General features: G+C 43.8%; 1 protein-coding gene across 3 annotated transcripts in view; it reads left to right on the forward strand.

The window, feature by feature from the left end:
• Positions 1 to 25,972, forward strand: part of FGD5 (FYVE, RhoGEF and PH domain containing 5) — a 151,507-nt gene that overhangs the window by 102,799 nt on the left and 22,736 nt on the right. Inside the window, exons 8-12 of one of the 3 annotated variants that reach the window (XM_032784280.2) lie at positions 5,399 to 5,486; positions 8,493 to 8,543; positions 10,806 to 10,864; positions 18,646 to 18,717; positions 20,304 to 20,372. In XM_032784280.2, the coding sequence (XP_032640171.1) occupies positions 5,399 to 5,486; positions 8,493 to 8,543; positions 10,806 to 10,864; positions 18,646 to 18,717; positions 20,304 to 20,372 (339 nt within the window). The remainder of the gene's footprint in view (positions 1 to 5,398; positions 5,487 to 8,492; positions 8,544 to 10,805; positions 10,865 to 18,645; positions 18,718 to 20,303; positions 20,373 to 25,972) is intronic. The other 2 variants (XM_032784281.2, XM_032784283.2) reach the window with 2 other exon arrangements.

Here is a 25,972-nt window from a genome sequence, read left to right on the forward strand (position 1 = left end):
AGTGGTTCTCAAACTTTTATTTTCGCGGACCACTTAAAAATTGCTGATGGTCTCAGTGAACCACTTAATGATCTTTCCAAATGTCGTTTGTACTGTTAGCTAACTACTGTAAAGCGCTTTGGATAAAAGCGCTATATAAAAAAACTTGATTAATAAACTTTTTTTGTTCTACAAATAAAAGTACACAACTCATATTTTAATATCAGTAGCCTTACATTTCTAATGCCATAGATAAGCCCTCTCTCCTCCCGCCACGGCAGCCCCTGAGCTGGGGCTGGGAAGGAGGGGGGGTCTTTCCCCCACCACAGCAGCCACAGAGCTGGGGCTGGAAAGGAGGGGGGTCTTTCCCCCACTACAGCAGCCCCCAAGCTGCGGCTGGGAAGGAGGGCCATCTCTCCCTGGCAGCCACAGCCCTGGAGCTGGGGAAAGTCACCTCTTTCTCTGGCTGCCACAGCCCTGCACATCCCAAATTCCCTCCACCCCTTCTTCTCAGCCCATTGCCTCCTCCAACCTACCCCCTATTCCCACCACCTCACCTTACACCTTCTCCAGTGTTCAGGCACCTAATTAGTTGAGCTACGCCTGCACAGCTCCACTAATTAGGTGGGTGGTCCGCCATTCTCTTGTATGCGGCCACCCAGGTGTGCACCGTAGAGGGAACTATCTGCGGACGACCTGAATGGTGCTCGCAGACCACTGGTGGCCCACAGACTACAGTTTGAGAATCTCTGGTTTAGGGCATTAATCAGTTCAATTGTTTCCTTCTCAAACTGTCTTTGGAGTTTTCCAAATGATTCTGACTGTCACCTTTGCCATCCACTCAATGCCTCTGGAGGCAGAGGCAGAGCAATCATAGCGGTGCACCTTGGCCCCTCGTAGACAGCAAAGGATAAGGGCTCCGGTGTTAATGCTTTTCAGCAGTGTGTTGCTTTGAAGTTCAGCTACAATCAGAGTTAATAGGATTTTGATTTGAGTCATTAATCCAAGCTCAGGAGCGTACTATGCTTTTGCTATCCTGGAGCTTCTGTTCACGCACAACTGTGTAAAGAGAGGAATAAATAATCCATAAAATTAATTGTGCATTTAAAAAAGAAAGGAAGAAAGGTGAGGAGGGCTTTCCCCCTGATTTTTAAGCTGGCACAGCTGTTTGTAGTTTTCACTGCTTTAGGTGCTAAAGGATCAATTTTTCAAAAAACAAGATTGGGGTGGCAATTGCAAAATAGGTGCAGAAATATTTGCGCCTCTGTGATGGGTTTTAAGAGTGGTATTACATGGGAGGGAGGGGGTGATCTTCTTTCTGTAGTTCTAGCCAGAACCAAGGCAGCCCAAGTTATCCCAAGCATTAAATAGTCCTTCAGTGCCAGATGATCCTTATGTATCAGAGGGGTAGCCATGTTAGTCTGGATCTGTAAAAGCAGCAAAGAGTCCTGTGGCACCTTGTAGACTAACAGACATATTGGAGCATGAGCTTTCATGGGTGAATACCCACTTCGTCGGATGCATATAGATCAAGGGTAGGCAACCTATGACACGTGTGCCAAAGGCGGCACATTAGCTGATTTTCAATGGCACTCACACTGCCCAGTTCTGGCCACTGGTCCAGGGGGCTCTGCATTTTAATTTAATTTTAAATGAGTCTTCTTAAACATTTTAAAAAACCTTATTTACTTTACATACAACAGTAGTTTTGTTATATATTACAGACTTATAGAAAGAGACCTTCTAAAAACGTTAACATGTATTACTGGCATGTGAAACCTTAAATTAGAGTGAATAAATGAAGGCTCGGCACACCACTTCTGAAAGGTTGCCGACCCCTGATGTAGATGATCCTTATGAACCTTTAGAGTTGGCCTAAATACATCAGTGAACATGACTAGGTTTCCTTGGTTGAAAGATTGCTGGGCCATTAATGTTGATTTTCAGTAAGTCTTGGTGCACTGAGGAAGTTCCAGAAGACTGTGGAAAAAGCTAATGTTGTGCCAATTTTTAAAAAGGGTAAATGGAATAACCTGGGTGGTTATGAGCCTGCCAGTCTGACATAGATCCCAGGCAAGATGATGGAGCAGCTGATATGTAACTCAGTTAGTAAAGAATTAAAGGAGGGTAATGTAATGAATGCAAATTAACATGGGTTTATAGAAAATAGATCCTGTCAAAGTAACTTGTTATCTTTTTTGATGAGATTACAAGTTTGGTGGCTAAAGGTAATAGTGTTGATGTAATAGACTTCTGTAAAGTATTTGATTCAGTAGTGCAACATTTTGATTAAAATAACTCGAACAATATAAAATGAGCATGGCACACATTAAGTGGATTAAAATCTGGCTAACTGATTGGTCTCAAAATGTAACTGTAAAAAGGGAATCATCATCAAGCGAGGGTGTTTCCAGTGGGGTCCCTCAGAGATCGGTTCTTGGTCCTATGCTTTTTAACATTTTTATCAATGACCTGGAAGAAAACATAAAATCCTCACTGATAAAGTTTGCAGATGACATAAAAATTAGGAGAGTAGTAAATAATGAAGAGGACAGGTCACTGATTCAGAGGATAAACTGGGCACAAGCAAACAATGTGTGTTTTAATACAACTAAATGTAAACGTATTCAACTAAAAACAAAGAATGCAGACCATATTTACAGAATGGGGGACTCTAGCCTGGGAAGCAGAGACTCTGAGAAAGATTTGGGGGCATGGTGAGTAATTGGTGTAATATGAGCTCCCCGTGGCCAAAAGAGCTAATGCAATCCTAGGAAACATAAACAGGGGAATCTCAAGTTGGAGCACAGAGGTTATTTTACCTCTATTTGGCACTGGTGCAACTGCTGCTGGAATACTTCATCCAGGTCTGGTGCCCACAATTCAAGAAGCATGCTGATAAATTGGAGAGGGTTCAGAGAAGAGCCACAAGAATGACTAAAGGATTAGAAAACATTTCATATAGTGATTGAGCTCTTTGAGTCTATCTGTTTAGCTTAACAAAGAGAAGGTTAAGGGATGGCTTAATTACAGTCTGTAAGTATCTAGATGCGGAACAAATATTTAATAATAGACTCTTCAATCTAACAGAGAAAGGTACAATGTGATTGAATAACTGGAAGTAGACGTTAGACCAATTCAGACTGGAAATAAGGTGAAAATTGTTGACAATGAGTGTAATTAGCTGTTGGAACAATTTGCCAAGGGTCGTGGAGGATTCTCCATCATGGACCATTTTAAAATCAAGATTGGATGGTTTTCCTAAAAGATCTGCTCTAGGAATTCTTCTGGGAAAGTTCTAGGGCCTGTGTTATAGAGGAGAGCAGACTAGATAATCACAGTGGCCCCCTCTAGCCTTGGAATCTATGAATCTGTAACATTTATTGCTCAATTTATATACTCCCTTGGATAAATCAGTCTGTATTTGTCCATCTCATTCACTGTCTTGGTATAATTATCCACTGGTTAGTTTCACAGCTGCCACTATTTCAGTGAACAACATGTTCCCCTTTTGCTCATAGATGGAATGATTCTTAATCGCAGACAAAAATCATGCCTTAAAGGTTGATAGGATTGGCCACCCAGAGGGCAATGTGCTGATCCTTTCCCATGTCTCCCCACAGTTAAGGGAAGGAATGGTTGATCCCTCATCTGTACAGGTCCATTCATCTAACTTGCTATAGCATGGGATGATGGGCAGAGCTAGTGGACTGAACACACCTTTAGGTGCCAAGAACACAAGAGTTCTCATCCTGTTTTTCCCACTCGGTCAGTGTGTAACCTTGGGCAAGTCATGTAATAACCTGATTGCATTTCAGTTTCTGAAGATGCTAATAATTACCTCCTTCAGAGAGGTGTTTTGAGGGTCTGATAAGTTACTGTTTACATAGCATTTTGAATATATAAGACTGTCATAAAGTGCCCACCATCTGCGGCACCCTCTGGCATCACGCAGCAGCACAACCAGTGTGCTAGCCTCAGTTTCCCCTTGAATGGTTCCAGAAATAGTCCAAGCTGTCTTTCTGAGTATAAATAGCCATTGCTGGGTTAATTACAAAAGAGAGCCCCATGCATATAAGCTATAACAAGCCAGGTCCCCAACAATCCATCAACAGACAGCCCTGACATTTCTTCCCATGCTCAAGCTCTCTGCAGCTCTAACATCTCCCACCACAAAGTGAGAGCCCTCACCCCAGCTTCCAGCCCTCTCTGATCCTCCAGATTCAGCTCTCTAGCTCACATAGCTAGCAGGCATCTCCCTCTGCTACTCTCTGCCTTCATTCTCCTCTGGCCTTCTCTGGCTCAGGAAGGCCAGCAGGCAACTCTCTGCTAGTTACCTGGCAATTCCTTCCTCTTTCCAGTGAGGCCCTGTGGAGATTTCTGATTGCTGTAGGTTTCCCCAAGCAACTCTCTGCTGCTCCTTCTGTCTATCCTCTGTGTTCAAGGAGTTCTCACCTGCCCCTTCCTATCTTCCTTCAGGGACCTCCTCCCTCTAGAGCCCAGCTGCCCTCTTTTAAGCCTATCTGGGGGAGTCAGGTGCACTGGCCTCTTAAAGGGCCAGTGTCACACTGTGACACTTTAATGTCTTTGTTGTCATATCTATCACTCCATCTACACTACCGTATTTCCAGAGTGCTCATCGCTAGCAGCTAAATATAGCAATAACATAAAGCATCATTGCTGTCTGAAACCGGCTCTTCTTCTATCTGCCTTCTTTGATTAGATCATATTCCTATCACTATTAACATTGTCCCCCTTCCTCTCTTTCCAAGTCACTGCAAACATTGAACAATGAAAGCTGAAGCCATATGTAACTCAGCTAGTTTTGGGAGTTGGACATGGAAATCAAACCAACTGAGGGATTGTTGGGTTTTGTTTTGTTTTGTGTTTTGTTGGAGGACTGTGCAAGGTGTTTGGAGGATCAGCTTCCCCAGTTTAGTCTCATTGGGGTATTTTGCTGTATTTGGCCCACGCAAGCCTGATTGTTAACGTGAAACCCAATGGACATAAAATCTGAAAAATGGCAAAAAGGCCTATGGAAGCCCAGCAAGCTTCATGCTGATTTGGTTGCTTTGGCTCCTTGGATATCATTCTAAAATCTCTCTTATGACCTTAGTTTCTGCTTGGTTCTCTGCCTCTCTTTTTCTTATTTCCTCCACCTTGGCCTGAACTATTTTGTGATATTAAATATGAATGGTGCTAAACGGTGCTAAATTTTCCTGTATTGGTTCTTTATAGAGATGAAGGTCCAGATCTAAGCTCCGATATATATGCAGCTAGGTGGATAAATGGGAAACAGCTCAGTAGCACTTGTGTATGGAAGTGCAGAGTCTCCAGGGGGTGCATTAAGCATGTTATAATCCAGGACTCAGACTACAGAGCACTGACTATTGTGTTTTTCCCCTTCTTTTGAGGACAGCAGAATCCTGGCGGCAGCCCCCTGAATGTGAAACACCAGTTTTTGAAAGTGGTGCAGCGCATATTCCAGTACCGCGTGCTACTCACAGGTCAGCAAGATTAAAGCACTTCTAAACTTGCTAAATCAGAGACCTATCTTTCCTGCACTGTGCTGGGGCCATATGTAGATGGCAGGCCAGGGTTGGGGAGGACAGAATACGGTCAGAACAACAGGCTGGAATCCAAATGTGTGATCTAGCTTTGGCGAATGACTGAATTGCACACTGGACAGGCCACTGGGGGTTAATGACAGCTATGGGCATAGTGAAGGGAGAAAGACCTCTGTTTAGTGAAATCATGCTGAAGTATAAGTATAGGATTGGAGTGTGCAAAGTCAGACCCTTGTAAGCCTCATTTTCCTGGACTTACCCATATTGGTATCCATGGGCAGGGAAGGAAGAGTGCCCAGACACTTATTGTCAGCACATATGTTTGATTTTACTTATGATGCCATTCATAGCTTAGCCCATACCTGGGTCACTTAAAGCTAGAGATGATCGTGAGCCAACACCTCTGAACTCTGGAAAAACTCCAGTATAAACTTTGCCACACCACAAAATCTCTCTTTATGCTCCCCACTATCCCTGACATGTGTCACACACTCTGTAGAATGCTCTTTTTCTCCTCAAGAATGTCCCCTGAGTTTCTGGCTCCTTGTGGCTGCTCCTTCTCATCCTGCCCACTGCAAATCCACTCCAGCCAAAGCTGTAGTTTGTGGGAGGAGCAGCCGTTCCAACAGGGATAGGACCCAGCAACATGTCATGAACACTCAGTGCACTGGATTAGGATATTGAGGCTCCCTACAAGGGAACAGCAGTGAATTGGTTGGGGAGGGATGTTACAGCACAGCAGAGCAGAAGTGGGGGCAGGTCAGTGCATCAGGTGGAATCACAGGAAACCACAGATCATTAGATGTACAGATAAAGAACCGTATTGGGTGTATGTATGTGTGTGGGTGGGTGGGGAAAGATGGGAGATGACCTAAGTATGGGACAGTGAGAAGGAAGCAGCAAACCCCTCCCATATTCAACAGCTGATTAAAGGGGGTTATATTAGAGGAGACTCCTATAAATGCAGCAGAACAAAGGGATTGTCTGAAATTTTATTCACAGCACAGATTAGCAGCAGTTTCATCTTGCTCCAAACACATTGATCAAAGATGCAACTCATTTTTCACAGCTGTTTTTGCTTTTTTAGTAACAGTGACTCAAGTGAGCACTACATACCAGTATGAGGATATTTTGGACTGACTTGCTTCCCTCTCTGGGTATATCTACACTAGGAAATGGAGCCTTTCAAGGAACAACAGCTGTATGTGACATTTAGCTGTCATGCTTTGTCCTTATAGAGGTTATGTGCATCCATACAGCAACACTGTTCTGATAGAATGGATTTGGTGTGTCCACACACACAGTGCCTCTTACCACCTCAGTATATTCTGGGACTTCAGGTGCACTTAATCCTATGGGAGCTAGCACTATTGCTGAGAGTTTTAGGGCAGTTACCAAACACGAGGAACTTCATTGTCAGACAAAGTTAGGAGAAGCAGTACAGCTGCAATGCTTGTGAATTCCCATTCACACTCGGGAGAAACTATTATAGATAGTGTTGTAGATAGCACTGGTACACCCAGACATGAGATAGTCTTTGTTTTGGGCATTGCAGCCACCTGGTATAACCAATGCTTTTAAATCACCTAGGATTGCTGTTGCATGCAGATACAAGGTATTATATAGGCATTGCAAGACATTCTAAACAATGGGTGGCTGCAGCAGTTCATCTAGGTTTAGAGAAGTCCATGGATGCTAGCAGATGCCCTCAGATGATAGGACAGGCAGGGTTTGCTAAGGTACAGTCATTCAATTTCTCTGCACAGTGTGAAAAATAAAATACACCGGCTCTTACGTTCACAATTAGCTGTTTCTACCCAGATAAGGAAAGGTATTTAATCTCAACACTGGTTGCCAATTACTGTGCTACAGCCAAAAGGAGTTGCCCACATTAGTTAAATGTCTCTAGCCAAGTGCGGAGCATGCAGCTGGGAAAGGGAAACCTAAATACGGCATGCCAGCACCGCACATTACCTCCCTGCCAGACTAGGCTTTGAAAGGCACCATAGCAGACTCCTCTTAACCTTCCAGAATCCAGATGAGAGACCAGTACAGTTAAGAGGTATGGGAGGGCCTGGAAGAAGTGAACTCATATGAGTGGGGGAGACTGAGGACAGGGGGATTCCATGATCCATGTTGCACTTTGGGATATAGACCTGATTCTCAAATGTGACATTTGGAGGCTTGCATTAATCAAAGAGCTAATTTAAAAGAGTAAATATTTTCAGGATTGGGATTTAATAAATAAAAGCACCCAGATACTACAGTGATGAGGGTCACATAAGGAACTAGAGAGAGAGAGAAATACCCCGACTCTCATGAGTAGCTCTACCGAAGCCAATGGAACTGTTTGAGTGAGTAAAGGTTTGCAAGATTGGCCTCCTAAGTAAGATTCCTATTATATATAGTTTACAGAATCTATTTTCAAATTTTAATTTAGCTCCTGTGATCATTACTTAAATTCTCTATGTCCAAAACACTGGAACATTGAGAAATATTGAATTGTACTATGTCCCTTTTCCTATTAATATAGGAAATCAGTACTTCTATGTAGTACCATGCATTCAAATGTGAAAATAGAAAACGTTCATCAGAAGACCATTTATTAATCAAACTGTGTCATGCTCAGCAGCTTCTTTTGGCTGAGAAACAGGGAAACATTTTAGTTAGTTCCAGTTCGTGAGGTTTTATACCTGACATTCTTTGCTTTGAATCTCAGATTTGAATAAGCCCAAAATATCAAAACAAAACTCGGTTTAAAAAAAAAGCCAGGTTTAATTTTGGAAGGAAAATCTGTCCAGACCTCCCTTTGTTTCCCATATAGGTGATTTTATAAAAGACTAAAGGGTTATGGGGTATTACAGTTGTGTGTTTCAACTAGTCAAACCAAACTCTTTAATTTCCTGGGAATTTACTGGATGTTCTATATCTGATTGTTTCCTACAGATTACTTGAATAACCTTTGTCCTGACTCTGCAGAGTATGAAGACACACAAGGTAATTTCCAATGGGTAGAAGAGAAACTTTTATTTAGTATTATAAATAACTAGCAGTGAGATCTGTCCCAGGAATGTGTGAATGAAACCCAGACTGCGATGGCATAGGTCTGATCTGAGGTCTCACTGCTAATGTAGGGGAGATTGCCTCTCCAGTATAAACTCTTTGAGCAGAGACCATACATTTTTGGGTTTGTACAGGGTCAAGTATATTAATTATTAATACAACAATTTATTGCATGACCCTCAACTCCCAATGGTATCAGAGCAGTCTATGTCTGACCAGTCATACATTCAGAATGACTAGATCTGCTAAAAAATCTGAAACTTCGGGATAAAAAATTAAGCAGTCTGATTTTTCTAACAGGAGAAAATATTGGCCAGAGTGGTGCTGTGTTCATTAGTACAGAGTGATCTCAGGTTGCATGGGTCTTACTGTTCTCTTAATGTAAATCAAGAGTAACTCCACTGGAGGGAATGGAGTTTATAGCAGTGTATAAATGGTGTAAGTAAGATCAAACTCAGGCACAATGAGTGTGAAAGTCACAATGTAAAGCTGCATTCTGTCCTGTTTCCATATTTCATATGGAATGGCCTGACGCAGGGTCTTCTCACTGAAATGGAAGTTCAAATTCAAATTCAGCTGCCGTCGGTCGTTTCAGCTCAGCATCAGAGGCCTATGGTCACACTAACAGGGAAACTTGATCCACCTCCTAATACTGTGAGGAAGAAGGAGGAGGCAACCTTTCAAAGCAGGTTTGAGGTTATGTGCAGGGCAAGTGAGAGGGAAGTCGGACTGCTGTTGTCTGCCTCCTACCCTGCCTTCTCAGCCTGTGAATAAATAAAAGCAAGCATGAGCCACAGAACTGGGACCCAATCCCAGATTTCAAAAATTCATGAAGTTCTGAATTGTTTGGGCTCGGCACATTGTGCTAGCCAGAGAATTTTAAACCCGATCTGGATTTGGTTGATTAAGGACTGGTTCATATCCAGCTCTAGAATGGAGAGGAGAGCACAGTTTCTGACAGTCCCTTGCTATTTCACAAGCACATGCAGTAAAGATCTGGAGGTTAACATTTGGGGAATTCCTATAGCTCCAGCATGCAGAGCCTACAGAAAGAGAACTGAGTGCGCACACAAGCCTAGCTCAAACTTTTTGATTCATTCCCAGAGCTCAGCCACCAGCTAAATCCTATCCCAGTCTTGGCATACCCATGCTGGGTATGATACTTCTGAAGCAAAGTGGGATGGCCTGATGTGTTTATTTGCATGCCATTACCCAGAATGAACTTGCAGCTCACCATTGTTTTACACTGGTACTGGTGCTGATGCTGCAGAGGTCTGGAATCAGTAAGAAGGCTTGATCTATACACTTCTACCTCGATATAATGCTGTCCTTGGAAGCCAAAAAATCTTACCGCATTACAGGTGAAACCATGTTATATTGAACTTGCTTTGATCCACCGGAGTGTGCAGCGCGCACCCCCCCCCCCCCGCCAGAGCACTGATTTACCATGTTATATCCAAATTCGTGTTATATCGGGTGGTGTTATATCGAGGTAGCGATATACTTGTTCCTTGAGCTCTGACCAGCACACACACACTTGAGAGACAACATATCAAAATCAGCTTATTCAAAATAAAGAACCAATAAGGTGCTCAGCACCTATCAGGATAGGGCCTTCTAGTTGCTTTGGAATAATCTTTGTGGGCTACTCCCATTGAAGTCAGTATGAGATCACATGGGGATCAAGGCTAATGTTATATTAATCAAGCAAATACTGTTCTCAGCACATCCGGTGTGAACCTGGAGTAAATCAGTTGAAATGAATTGGGTTACTCCTGACTGATCCTATATATAACTGAAAGCAGAACTTGGCCCACCATTTAAAGCACTAGCCATAAGCTAAAGATAAACTGTCATGCTTACAGAAAACTGCTACTGGAAGATATGTCACAGGATGATTTGGTGAAATTCCAAAGCACCTAAAGATGGTCCCATGAGCTTTCTTATTTGGGGCAAGCTTGACTCATGGTATTATAGCAAGAGGGAGACAAAGGGAAGGAAAGAGGGGACCCAATGTGGAAAGCAAGTAGGACTGTTTGGGATCCTACTTATTAAGGGCAGCTTGCCCCAGAAGGTGCCAATGCAGCTTAGCCAATGCGTTTCTTTAAAAGATGTATTTATAAAAAGGTGGGATATAGGTTGCTTTTTCTAACCTTTCATGTGCTTTGTGCCTTTCTGTGTTGCTTCACTCCACAGCTGCCTTACTCATTGTCTCTGAAATTACGGACCGAGCCAACGACAGCATGCAGCAAGGGGTGAGTTGTGATTTGATGCTTGGTACTGTCTTCTCTGTGAGTTTGCTGAGGAGTATGTTTCACCCCACTGTACTATCCCAGAAACCCAGATCCCTTTAGCCGATGGTAAGTACTCCATGGTGTGCTCCAGATCTAGGTTCCATGAGTTAAATTCTGCTCTTGTTTATACTGGAGTAAATCTAGAGTAACTTCACTGACTTCAGTATAGTTTGCACAATTAGTCAGTGCACAATTCAGCCCAAAGTCTTTGTTTTCTCCTTGGCTGTGGATGTGTTAATATTGTACACTGAGGAATGAGTGAATGGGACACAGGAAATTTCATGAACTCTGCTTCCAGTCTGGGATGTATATAGGTATGTAACCTTAGTTGAAGATATCGTAGGTCTGATCTTGCTCCTACGGATGTTAACCCTGATTCTGAACTCACTAAGGGTATGTCTACACAGCAAGAGCTGTGCATGGGCTAACCTACCAGCACTAGCTTGGACCAGCCAGCGTAGGTAACAATAGCAGTGAAGATAGCACAGTGTGGGCTTCCGTGCAGGGAGCAGAAGGCTGGCATGGACCCTGGGTATGGATTTGGCTCGCTAGCCAGATCTGAAGCCTGTGTTGTGCTGTCTTTACTGCTATTGTTACCTGAGCTAGCTGGTTACCCCATGTACAGATTTTACTGTGTAGATATACCCTTACATGGGTTATACGTTTTTACTAGTGTATAATTCCACTGACTTCAGAGGAGTTACTCCTGATTTACTCGCATGTAGACCACAATCCAGTACAGTTGGACAAGATTTTCAAATATAGGATCCTATTAGATTAGGTGTCTAAATCCAGATTTAGATATCTTAAATGATCTGATCTTCAAAAGTGCGAAGCACTCAGCAGCCTCCGTTGAGGTCAGTGTGGGTTACTAGCACCCTGTGGCTGGAGATTAGAGGCCCAGGATATTAGTGAAGATAGTCTGCAGATAACTGTTCTAGCCATTTGTTCACAGAGAGCAAAATCCTGTTTCCATTTAAGGCAATAAGAGTTTTCCTATTTACATTAGTAAGAAGCAATATCAAGTTCCGAATACAGGAGGTACTGGGCTTGATTCTGATCTTACATATATTGGTTTTATAACAATGGAACAAGCTCCACTTGAGTTATTGGTAACTAGTACTTTCCCACTGGTTCCAGTGGAGTCCTACTGTGGTTCTCTATACTGCATTATACCAGCCATTTTTATCTTATATAATTTTATCTGGGGCTAAATGCTATCCGTGGGTGCATGTTCTGAGTTAAATGCTATCCCTGGATGCATGTTTTGTGTTCTCAATCCCATTGACTTTAGCTAAAGCACGAGAGACAGAATTTAACCCAAAGAGACAGCTAAGAGCACCAAAGTTTTCTATAGTGCCTTGAAACATTGTCTTAGAAATACCTTCACAAAACAACATAAAATATTAATATTATTTATGAAGCATATGCTCCTCCTCTCACCAAGGCACTCTGGTCTCTACACTGACCATTCAAATATTATTATTTATTATTATTATTTTATTGTAAATAATATGTAGATTTTAAGGCCAGTGACCATTCTGACCTTCTGTATACCTTGTGACTGAAATGAAGCATTTCTTTTAGGAAGTCTCTAATCTGAATGTAAAGAGTTCGTGACAGGGAATGTATCATATCTATGGTCTTACCAAATTCACAGCCATGAAAAATACATCACGGACTGTGAAATTAGGTCTCCTGCTGTGAAATATGGTCTTTTGTGCGCTTTTATGCTACACTGTACAGATTTCACCGGGAGACTAGTGTTTCTCAAACTGGGGGTCCTGACTCAAAAGGGAGTTGCTGGGGGATGGCAATATTGCAACTCTTACTTCGGTGTTGCCTTCTGAGCTGGGTGGCCGGAAAGCGGCAGCTGTTGGCCAGGTGCCCAGCTCTGAAGGCAGTGCCCTGCCAGCAGCAGCACAGAAGTAAGGGAGGCAATACGATACCATGGCATCTTTACTTCTGCGCTGCTGTCTTCAGAGCTGGGTGTCTGGAGAGTGGCAGCTGCTGACTGAGGGTCTAGCTCTGCAGGCAGCAGTGCAGAAGTAAGAGTGGCAATATCATACCATGCCAGCCTTACTTCTGTGCTGCTGCTGCTGGCGGTGGCTCTGCCTTCAGAGCTGGGCTCCCGGCCAGCAGCCAGTGCTCTCCAGCTGCCCAGCAGCAGCTCAGAAATAAGGGTAGAAGCAGTACCGCAACCCTCCCCACACACAATAATCTTGTGACCCCACCCCCCATAACTTCTTCTTTATGGGTCAGGATCCCTACAATTACAACAATTTGAAATTTCAGATTTCAATAGCTGAAATCATGAAATTTACCATTTTTAAAATCCTGTGGCCATGAAATTGACCAAAATGGACTGTGAATTTGGTGGGGCCCGAATCATATCCCTGGGGAAGCTGTTCCAATGCATATTTACCCTCCCTGTAAAACATATTTTATGTCCCATTTGAACTTCATTGACTTTAACTTCCAGCCTTGGGATCTTGTTATGCCTTTGTCTGCTAGATACCTTTTCCCTGAGCAGGTAATTATATACTGCCATCAAATCACCTCTTACCCTTCTCTTCAATAAGCTAAATAATAATAATGATGACCATGATGACAATCATTCATACTTCATAAAACGCACAATCCAAAAGATGAGCAAAATAGACAAACATCCTGGCATCAATATGGAAAGGAAGAGGAGAATTAGGTGAATTAAAGTATCAAACAAATGCTTTTGAGAAAGAGTTTATATTCAGACATGATTTTAAAGCTGACAAAATGGATGGATTTAGGCAGAAGCTATGGGGCATGAGATCCACCCCTTTGGGGCTGCCACAGCAACGTACTTGTCATCTGCTGGCCTAGGGATTCTCTAGGTGCTCTGCCAGCATGAGGAGTAAGAGCCTTTGGTAAAAATTGTCCTTCATCTTTTAAAAATGAAACCTTCAGGTTGTGTTCAGAGGAAAAGTGGAAGCAGCTGTTTGCAGCAGATGAGTTCTTGGAGCCAAGAATGTCAGCTTTTCCTCACATCTGGCAAGCTCTGATGCTCAGGTTTAAAAGTCATGTCTCTGATATGCACACCAAGGCCATAAACACAGCCAGCATTTTCGCCAGCTGTTTTACAGCACAGATTTCAGTGACACTTTCCTCACGGATCAAGACCAATAAATTTTTGCTCTGCCACAACTTTTAATGTTTGTACAGAGGGATAGGCAGCAGGTAAAACTGTTCCTATGTTTCCAAAGGGGAACAGCTGCCTTAGCAGAGCCATTGTGAGCAGTGCTAGGGGAAAAGACTGAGACTGTAACCCAGCTCCCCTTGAAACCAGTATTTTGCCATATGCCCTAAGCAGGTTTCTCTGTTCATGCAGAGATGGACTCCAGCCATGAGAATTGCGTAAGTAGTTTTAAGATCTAGGGTTTTGGTTTGCCCTGATAACGTGTACCACAGATAGAGGCCATTTGCAAAATTCTGATCTGATTCTGAACATCCCAAAGTTCGGGGATGTTTGGATATGTGATGTTTGGTGTGAGTCCATTTCCACTTCTTTGTTTTAAAGTTTATTCCTCCTTCTTTGCCATCTATCTGGGAACAAATCTCTGTTATCCCTTAGTTCAGAGGTGGGCAAACTATGGCCTGCAGGCCACATCCGGCCCGCGAGACCGTCCTGCCCAGCCCCTGAGCTCCTGGCCCTGGAGGCTTACCTGCGGCTCCTCCCTTGATGTTCCCCGTACCCCACAGCCTCAGCTCACTCCGCCACCAGCACAGTGCTCTAGGTGGTGGGGCTGCAAGCTCCTGGGGCAGCGCAGCTGCAGAGCCCGGCCTGACCCGGTCTCTGTGCTGCGTGGTGGCGATGACATAGCTGGCTCCAGCCGAGTGGTGCAGCTGTAGTGCCACCAGCCACCAGTGCTGCAGGCAGCATGGTAAGGGGGCAGGAAGCAGGGAACGTTGGATAGAGGGCAGGAGAGTTCGGGGGGATGATCAGGGGGCAGGGGTGTGGATAGAGGTCGGGGAGGTCAGAGGGTGGGGACCAGGAGTTGAATGGGGGCATGGGTCTCGGGGGGCAGTCAGGAATGAGGGGGGGGTTGGATGGGCTGGTGAGGGGCAGTCAGGGGCAGGGGTTCCCAGGGCAGTCAGAGGACAGGGAGAAGGGGTGGTTGGATGGGGCGGGGGTCCTGGGAGGGGCATCAGAGAACAGAGGGGGTTGGATGGGGCAGGAGTCCCAGGGGGGTGGATAGTGGGTGGGGGCCAGGCCACGACCCCCTCCCCTAACCAACTCTCCATACAATTTCCAAAACCCAGTGTGGCCCTCAGGCCAAAAAGTTTGCCTGCCCCGCTTTAATACAACAGTGTCACACATTTGGCCCAATTAGTGTATGTATGTGGCCTCCACGACACATTCAAATTCTGCAGAAGCTACATCTGAAAAATAGCACCTGAAAGGTGAACTCTTCCATACTTTGAAGCATAGATTCAGTTCCTATGCAACTGGCTCTCTAATGCCACCACTCCCCCACTTCTTCCCCTGGAGGGCACAGCAGAGAATCTGGGCCATAGTTTGCACAGCATCTGGAGATTCTTTGGGCTTTACAGAAGTGGTGGACTGTATAATTTTTGCTGATTAAGAGCTTATTTCAGAACCATTTCCTCTAAACTTCCATATTGACTTTTGCACTTTATTTTTATCATATTATTATCGCAATAATAATATCATAGTGTTAAAGCAGTGACCTGGAAGAGATTAAACACAATTTCCTCCTTCTCCAACCTCTGTAAAGGCACTTCATTTTCTTGAGGGGCAGGTTTCATGAGAGTCAAATTGCTGGTCTTGGAAGCTGTATTCCCGCCATCCTAACCCACTCATATACAAGCACACGCAAATCCGCAACTCCTTCTTCTCTTTCATAGATTATCAATGCAAAACAGTTAACAGCTGACTCTAATTACGGAACAGACTCAACAGAGTCATTCAGAATACAGTATTAATAACTTGACATGTACTTGGATGAATCCCTACACTATAATTTAGACTTGGGACAGGAGGGAGAGTCCTGTTGGTACTAACACATCATACTACACTTCCAAATCTGACAGGAGCATTGAATTACAGCCTATGTTTTCTATGGAACACCAATAATTAATTTATTAGCATTTTCTTTAATGGTAACAATATTCTAGTACCTTTTCCCCTAGCAACTTTTATCCCAGGATTTCAAAACACTTTACAAATATTAATTAGCCCCACAGCACTCATGTGAGGTACGAAAATATTTGCATTTTACACATGCACAAACAGAAGCTCAAAGTAGACCACTGTCACACAGTATTAGAGGAACCTACTGGTCTAAGAAACATTCACTACTCTGAGCTAAGAAAGGGCTGTATTACCCTTTAAACCTCTACAGTTTATTACAGGCAGCACAGTCCTCATTTTTAGACACCTGTCCTGAATGTACCCCAGTGAGGTCCCATTACTACTGCTGGGCAGCTTCTTTTGGTTTCCAACTGCAATAGTGATCAGAAGAAATCCTAACTAAATTGCCTGAGTTTGTCATCCAGATCCCTTGGTATCCAGGATATCAACAGTACCATTTGCCAAATAAAAAGGGACCGGGGAGGGTGGCGTGTCACCCTATAACAGAGAGGAGACCTGAGATGCTGATAGAGACTCTTTATCAAAGTTGTCAAAGTAATGACAATACACCTCTACCTCGATATAACATTGTCCTCGGGAGCCAAAAAATCTTACCGCGTTATAGGTGAAACTGCGTTATATTGAACTTGCTTTGATCCGCCAGAGCGCACAGCCCCGCCCCCCTGGAGCACTGCTTTACCGCGTTATACCTGAATTCGTGTTATATTGGGTCGCGTTATATCGGGATAGAGGTGTAATTAAAACCTCTTCTCTTTCCCCAGCATAAATAAGTGCCTTCTGATTGATATTGTTCCTTTAATGGGAGCATTGTTTTGGTTAGATTCATTTTACATACCATGCTGGGTGCTAAGTTGACACAACTTGCTGGCACTCATTTATTGTGCCTGTGCTGCTCAGGCCAGGTAAGCAGTTAACAGTATCAGACTTTGGTAATGAGCTTCCTGATCTTTGCAAGGCTTTTGAAAGGAAGGACTGTGCTCGCTAGTTAACCTTTCAGACCCCTGGTACAAATCTATTAATCCTGACTGTAAACCCCAGATAATCCTAGCAAGGTTCTAAAGTATAAAGACGTGCTTTCAATTACCCTTATCACCTCAGCAAGAGCAGCTATTTGGTAAAAGGAGACAGCAATGTGTGGGCCCTTAGCGGGTGTATTTATGGGGGAGGGGAGCAGCATACTTTGCCTCCAGCTCCTCACTTCCTGGATCAGGAAGGAAGAATGTTACTACAGAGTCTAATGAATCTATGTACTATAAAGTGGACAGAAAGCTGGCTAGATTGTTGGGATCAATGGGTAGTGATCAACGGCTCGATGTCTAGTTGGCAGCCGGTATCAAGCAGAGTGCCTCAGAGGTCAGTCCTGGCACTGGTTTTGTTCAACATCTTCGTTAATTAACTGGATGATGGGATGGATTGCACCCTCAGCAAGTTCGCAGGTGACACTAAGCTGGGGAGAGAGATAGATACACTGGAGGATAGGGATAGGGTCCAGAGTGACCTAGACAAATTAGAGGATTGGGCCAAAAGAAATCTGATGAGGTTCAGCAAGACAAGTGCAGAGTCCTGCACTTAGCACAGAAGATTCCCATGCACTGCTACAGGTTGGGGACCAACTGGCTAAGCAGCAGTTCTGCAGAAAAGGACCTGGGGATTACAGTGGATGAGAAGCTGGATATGAGTCAACAGTGTACCTTTGCTGCCAAGAAGGCTAACAGCATATTGGGCTGCATTAGTAGGAGTATTGCCAGCAGATCGAGGGAAGTGATTATTCCCCTGTATTTGGCACTGGTGAGGCCACATCTGGAGTATTATGGCCAGTTTTGGGCCCCCCACTACAGAAAGGATGTGGACAAATTGGAGACAGTCCAGCAGAGGGCAACAAAAATGATTAGAGGGTTGGGGCACATGACTTATGAGGAGAGGCTGAGGGAACTGGGCTTATTTAGTCTGCAGAAGGGAATAGTGAGAAGGGATTTGATAGTAGCCTTCAACTACCCAAAGGGGGGGTCCAGAGAGGATGGGGCTAGGCTATTCTCAGTGGTGGCAGATGACAGAACAAGGAGCAATAGTCTCAAGTTGCAGTGGGGGAGGTCTAGGTTGGATATTAGGAAAAAAACTATTTCACTAGGAGGGTAGTGAAGCACTGAAATGGGTTACCTAGGGAAGTAGTGGACGCTCCATTCTTAGAGGTTTTTAAGGCCCAGCTTGACAAAGCCCTTGGAGCAGGGGGTTGGACTATATGACCTCCTGAGGTCTCTTCCAGCCCTAATCTTCTATGATTCTATGATCAGTAATGGGCACTGTGTGGGATAGGAAGCAGCAAGTAGGAGTATCATGGACAGACAGATGTATGGCAACCCAACCATAGGTGGGGAAGAAGCTTGATAAAGCCCCACAAAACAGTTAGGCCCCAGTAGGTCAATCTGGTCCTAATATCCCATTTGGCCCAACCTTGTCTGGGTGTCTCTGCTTTGACTCCAAACTGCTTAATGTCAATGTTATCTCTTGGTGGGGAGTGAGGGGAGGGTACGTCTGCTTGTCTAAAGAACAATCACTATCCCACCTCCTAAACTCTCTTTCTCTCCCTCAGGAAAACTTGCAGAAGCTGGTACACATTGAGCACAGTGTCAGGGGGCAAAGCAACCTCCTCCAGCCAGGAAGGGTGAGTGCTGCAGTCGGACCTCCTCTGATAAGGACATTGTTTTCCACCAGCTTTATTTCTGTCTGGGTGGATGGCGAGACTTCAACCCTCATGTCTACAGGTGTTGTTTACTGGGCCATTCCGATAAGAGTTGAAGCCCTGGTTTATGTAAAAGGCCTTCACTCTGCCAGCACTGAGACAGACATGCCAAGTGTCTCTTGTTAGGAGTGACAGAGCAGCCCCTATTTTCTAAGCAAAGGAGCAATCAGTTTCCCCCTTTAGCTGTCCCCAAAGCTCACCGGTACAGTGTATTTCATTAGAGTCGGTATCGTTTTCTCCATAATGTTCATGTTTAAAGTTCTCAAGTGCTGGCAAGTACAGACCGTCGGCCTCAGAGCTTTGCAGTTGTATTTGGCTGGGTGAAGAGCTTGAAATGAGGGGAAATGACTTGTTTTCATTATTGTTATTCTTCTCATTCCCTAGAGGTATTTTTCAAGTAATATATAGTTTATAAGTGATACAGAAATAGAAGTGTCTGTATCACATACAGACGCGCACACACTGTATCTAAGTATCTCTTCACTAGCTTTGCCTTGTCTTCCACATCAGATTCAAGTTGCTTGTCCTCACTTTTAAGCCTGCGCAGTTCAGTTTCCCTCCCCCTATTCCTCAGCTTAATCTTCCTTTCCTGAGCCCTACAAACATGAAACTTCCCTTCAGTATAACAACATCTTAAAACAAAAACTTTATATAACTCTCAAAATGTTCACACTACTAACCTAAGGAACCGCAGAATCTCACCATTGCAGATCTTATCTACCTTTTCCTCTACCATGCCAGGTAATGTTTTAACATGGGGCCTGATTTTACCATCCCTAACGCATGAGATTTGCAGGATTTGGCCCTTCTGTAAATTATTCTGGAAGGGCACACTAGGTCAGATTCTGATCTCATTTACAGCAGTGTAAATCTATATTAATTCCACTGACTTCAACGGAGTTACTCTAGATCTACTCTCGAGTTACTGAGATCAGAATCTAATCCATTGTCTTGACTGGTGTGAGAAGGGCCATATGTATCTATGGTGCTGCATAAATAATAATAATTATATAAGGACAGAGAGAAAGACTATATGTCTATGTGTGTGTTTGCATATATGCTGTGATTCTAATACTCTTGCAGCCCATGTTCACCTGGTGTTTGTTGGTTCATTCTCATTATAGGGGATATTTAAAAGGTGAACGTCCTTTTCTCGGAATCCGTTAAATGTTGACTCCACTACCCTTGACAGAGTCATTTCTGTATAAACACAGCGGATAGTAGGGAAGCGAAGTAAGCAAGAAACTGCCCTGTCCCTGACAAATGTATAGTACTGGTATGAAAGTAAATGGTAAAAAGGAGCAACACTGACACTTGGCTGACCCAGGACAGATAGGACTGATCTGAATAATAAATAGACCTTATTGTTATGAGGAGGATCAGGGTAGAGAGACAGGAGTGTTAGAATTTCCTCCAGTAAAGGCAAAAGCATTTAATTCCCTCCATTCACTTTGAGGGGTGTTCGGTGTTCACAATAATGATACTGATGCCCCTGTTTCTTCCCTCAGGAGTTTCTGAAAGAGGGAACACTGATGAAAGTGTCTGGGAAAAACAGGCATCCTCGGCATTTGTTCTTGGTAAGGATATTTCATTGGTTTGTTGCCTTTCTCATATCATATCATGGGTTTCCATGACTACTAACGAGACTGAATATGGCCCTGAACTACAGCTGAGCTTGTGCATATTGGGGCTACCAGGTAATTTTAAATAGCACTGGTGACGTAACATATTGGCATGTGTCAATGAGTGAGATGTTGACTTCTAGGATGTAATTTTCAGAAGGGTTCAGTACCTACAACTGGCACCAGAATTTCAGAAGAGCTCAGCACAATGAAAGTGGCTCTGACTTTGGGCTAACAATTAATTCAGTTTCTCCTCAGGTTGAATCTCCCAATCTTCCAGCCTGGTTTGGTTGCTCCAGTGATTTGACCTTCCAGCTAAGCCATTAAAGAAAAGCGTTCACCCCTTTCAGGGTATTCAAGTCCAAAACACACACACAAGAGTCTTCCACCCCCAGTCCCAAGCTGGGCACAACCCCTCCTGCCTGAGGGTTGGTCTGTCTTCACTCTGGGGAACTTCAGACACTCTTCAACCTACGCTTTGGGCTTTGTTCTCGCCCCTCAGGCCCTCCTGGGCTCCTCTGAGACCTTCCCTGCTCTCTACCAAGCAGTGACTCTCAGGCCTTCCTACGTAGAGTCTCCATTTTCTCCACAAGTTTCTGTCTTATCTCCACACCAGAAGGCCAGACTTAGCTACATGATCTGTCTGCCCCATGATTGCTAATTTTCTCAACTATGGAAGGTGAGCTAAGGGTGTCATAGGTGGAGCTGGTCCCATCTCCCCTTAAAGGGCCAATCACCCTGTGAAAGGCTGGGTGCTGAAAACCAGACTCTAATTGGGGGAACTGAGAACTTGAAAATCTGCCCCTGAGCTCTTTTGGAAATTTGGTCTCTAGTGTCTGACCATCAGGGAGGATAAGGAAGCCACTACTAGCAAGAGCTTAAAAAAATGATTTTGGCTCAAGAAGTAGAGCTTTGTTTTTGGCGCTCAAGGATGTGAGTTCTAGTCCCAGTTCTCCATTTGTGCATGAGTGTATGATATCTAGTTATTATATCTGTTGTCTGTGGCACATTCTTTCTTCTGGAAACATAGCATCTCTGCACATTTGGCTAGAGGAACTGCTCCCTCAACATGTTTTCTAATGTGTTTTTTGTTGTGGTGGTTTTTTTAACATTAATGATTTTCCTTTGTATTAGACAGTATTGGCTAATGGCTAGAGCAGAGATCTGGGGATCAAGACTTCTGGGTTCTATTCTCAACTCTGCGGCTAGTTCACTCCATAACTACAGGCAAATAATTTTGCCTTTCTGCATCTGATTTAACCCCTGTATACCCTGGTATTAATGATACTTACTTGTTTTCTAAGGGCTTGTGATGCTTAATTTATTGATGTCTGAAAAGTTCTTGAGATCCTCAAAGGAAATGTGCCATAGAAATACTGAGTAGTGTTATTACAATACTATGTTGCAAAATTTAATTTAAAGTCATGGGATAAATGCTTAAAATACTGTATTTTCTGCAGATTTTCTAAATCTTGAACAGGGAAATTTATACTGGGGCAAATATGAAAATAAGAGAATACTTATACCAAAGTCACATACTTTGCCGTGGATTCTTCATATTTCCTCTTCTGATTATTATTTCATAGTTGTGTAAAAAAACTTCCTTGCTCACTGCTCAGCTTCTCTGCCTGCTTCATCATGAGAGGCTTGATTGATTTTGTGTGGGACACCATGCTGCCCTTATGCTTCTTTGATGGCCTCATTGATTTCTGCAAAACTCAAACTTTTATGTATTGGAAGTAATGGGTCTAGCCAAAATCTTTATGGTGATATCACTGCAGTGCTCTTTTATTGAATCTTCCTGGACAATCTGAAACAATAGCACTACTGCCTGTGGCAAAATTGCCAGTGATTTCAACTGGACCAAGATTTGGCCTTAAGAAAGTGTCCCATTCAGCTCTATGGTGGTTAACTCTGAAACTTACTGATGCCAGTGTGAATGTTGATATTGTTAATTGTTTTACTGCTGATTATTTTAGCGGAAGTAGCTAACTGTTTTAGTGCTGTGAGTGGATTTTGAAATTGTGGACAGAATTTGAGCAGACTGCCATGATGTTCATATGGTCATAATTCCGCTATCAGAATCTGTGGCTGAACTACAGGACCAAACAGGAGGAGCAAGAATCAGATAGACAGACAATCTAGTTTAAGTAATAAACAGGGATAGGAGAGTAATTTAAACTCATGGGGAAAGGGAAGCTGAGCCAAGTTTCAAATAAGATATATTTGAAAGCTTATCCTCAGCTTGAAAGTCACAGAGGCAGAAAATACGACCAAAATGAACGAAGCACTGAAATAAGTGTAAATTTATTATTAGGGGGCTTTGTGGTGGCAACTACCAGTTGAGGAACAATATCACGCTTCATCTAAAGATTCTGCTGCTCAAAGCTGAGTGTCAGCTGCAGGGAGTGAAATAATCCCTTAGCAGATGGAGATATTACATTGTGTAGCCCAGTGGTTCTCAACCTGTGGCCCATGTTCCACTTGCAGCCCAGTCAGCACATAGCTGCGGCCCATATTACATCCTCAGGGCCATACAGGTAATATATATACGGTGTGACTGCAGCCCATATAATACATGGAGAGCTGCATATGCAGCCCACGATGGTAAATTGGTTGAGAACCACTGTTGTAACCCTGTAAATGATTGCAAAATAAAATAACTCTCATGTTAAACTCTGAATATGTTTGCATTATCTCCCTGTCCCCAGTAATACTGCAGAATCTGTCAATCACTCAGGGAGTGTGCTTATTGGACTATTTGTCCTGTTAAACCAGCAAGGAGACTGCTGCACAGCTCTGGCACTTATCTAATTCTTGATATATAGCACACCTCCTATATGAGCCCTGAACCCGTACCGTACATCTCTGCCAGTGCAAGCAACCCTGGCCTGCAGCACCCCATCCAATCACCAGCACTGGACATGTATCCATATTACACTTGGTTCTGCCAATGCACTTCATCCTTGACCTGCAGGACCCTGCAATAGCAGTCCAGAGGCCCTGGCTCAGGGGTCCATCTCAATTCTGACCTCCAGCAGCCTCAGCTATTCCAGCTTCGGAATCCTCTGGATTTGACTTCTAACTGTACTAGAAAAAATAACTTAATACTCTCCCAAAGGAGGGGAAAGCCTAGATTTTAAAATCATCATTCATTCAAAACCCTGACAAATCTTCTAAGGGTGATATCCTAATCCTATTGAAGTCCCTGGCAAAACTCCAGGGGGACCAGGATTTGGCCTGACATGTTTTACAAAATGTAATTTTCAGATCCTTTGTGGATTTTTTATGGGCCCTAATGTGTCAATTGCTATGCCAAAAAAGTGCATTAAAATGGGATACATGTGATTGGGTTTTGCTTTGATTTTGTTTGGGTGAAATAAGTAAATGTGTCTGAATAGACCTAAAAAAAAATCAGAAGAAAGGATTGGATTTCAGAAATGCTCAGGAGAGGCCTAATTCTGCTCCCATTGACATCAAGTTAGGGCAAACCGAGGGCCGGCTCCAGGCACCAGCCCAGCAAGCAGCTGCTTGGGGCGGCCAACGGTGAGGGGCGGTATGTCCGGATCTTCAGTGGCGGGTCCCTCACTCCCCCTTAGAGCGAAGGACCCGCCACTGAATTGCAGCCAAAGACTGAAGCAGCGGTGGTAGAGCTGCAGATCGTGATCACGGCTTTTTTTTTTTTCCTTTTTGTTGCTTGGGGCAGCAAAAACCCTGGAGCCAGCCCTGGCCAAAGCTGAGTGCTTTGGAGAACCTCTCCCAGAAAGCACATGCTGGAGCAAAAGCCTGAGAAGGGATTTTATCCCCCAATTTACCCTAGAAATAAATCAAACTCAAGTTGTGGTTAGAATATGCTGTTAAAATGGTGTGTGTATGTGTGCCATGCCTTGTGTTTCAAACCATGCTTTGTGTAAGTCTTGGTGTTGTGTGTATTTGTGTTCACATGTGGGGCATAGGTCTGTAATGTGCAGTTCTGTGTGTCTGTATAAGCAAGTGTGTGGCATGTACATGCATGTATTTTATGCAGGTGTGTAAACCTGCGTAAGTTGATGAATGTCTGTTGTGTGTATTGCGAAGTTACTGAGCTGACTGTCTTGTGTAGGCCAATGGTATTGTTGAATCTGGTGTTTCCTGGCAGGATGTTTGGTGTGTTTTGCTGGGCGCCTGTTTCCTGAGTCCAGTCTCTGTTTACACGGATGTTGGAGCCTCTTTGCAGAGAGCACAGAATGGGCCGCTGAAGCTGGCAGGCTTCCTAATCGCCCCCCGACTACAAGACTCTTCGACTCAGACACTATCTCTTATCTCACACTTCCAAGAATTTCTCTACAAAAGCTGCTTGTGTTGGACGTGAGGCGGGGGAAGCTGCCATTGACTGGGAGATTTTGTTCAACACTCCAGACAACCAGGCTGGAGTTTAGCAGGATTCTGAGAAGTGCAATGCCATCCCAATATGAGGCTCAATTCTGCCCCCTTGAAGTTAATCGGAGTTTTATCATTGACTGAACTGGGAGCAGTATAGGGCTCTTAGAGAACAAACTTAGGACAATCAAATGTGTGGCAGAAGTTTCTGGAGAGTAAATGCACTGGATGTAGTTAGTATTAGGGGTGGGTGAACTTGTCTGGCCTAATTTTGAATGCATTTGAACATCATAGTTTTGGAAATTCAGTGTGAATTCTAATGTTATTGGGTTCACATCACACTTAGAAGGGACTGTGATGAAAGGAGCGGAGGGAGAAGAGTTAGAGCAGGGAATGTATTTGTGGAGTGTGTGTATGTATAGAGGGGCACAGAATAGAAATACTGGTTCCATCAATATCTCCTGTGCAGTTCAAGGACCCCAGACATTTAAATCCCTCGGTGATCTCTGGCACTGATTCTCTTTAATCTCACACCCCTACAATACAGTATGTATTGCCATGCAAACCTCCATGACAGTTGCATTCACTGTGGACTTCCTGATCCCAAACTGGTGCCCAACTGACTAGTAACTATCCAAGGCAGCCAATTTGCACAGGACTCTCTTTTTTTCTGGAAGTTTTGTTCTTGTGGTCTGGCAGTGCAGTATTGAGGCTAGCTCTCCTTCAACTTATATAGTTAGTTCTATTCATCTCAAGTCTTGAGAACAACTTACTCCACCAATATGCAGTTGTTGTCAGGACCCAAAAGTAGTGCTCCACCTGGTGATTATCAGCCTCGGGTACTGCATGAAGTTGGTTATGCTGGGGCAGATGGTGCCTCACTATTATAACAAAAACTCCATCAGCTCCTAGTCTTGGTCTCTGGCTCTTCACAGGCACTGCCAGAAGGGCCTCCACCTCCTTGCCTCAGACGCCCAACAACTAGTTTTCAAAATTTCAGTAGAAATCAAGTCAATAGGAGTTTTACCATTCACGTAAGTGGAAGCAATATAGGGCCCATAGAGGAAAAATACTGTAAAATCCTTAGGACAATCAAACATATGGCTGGAGCTTCTGGAAACCAAGCAAGGAGTGAGAGCTGAGCACATTCATTCTGGCCTACATTTTGAGAAAAGGCCTAGGAAATGGAGTCAGCA

Source organism: Chelonoidis abingdonii, chromosome 17, assembly GCF_003597395.2.
Source record: "Chelonoidis abingdonii isolate Lonesome George chromosome 17, CheloAbing_2.0, whole genome shotgun sequence".
NCBI lineage: Eukaryota > Metazoa > Chordata > Testudines > Testudinidae > Chelonoidis > Chelonoidis abingdonii.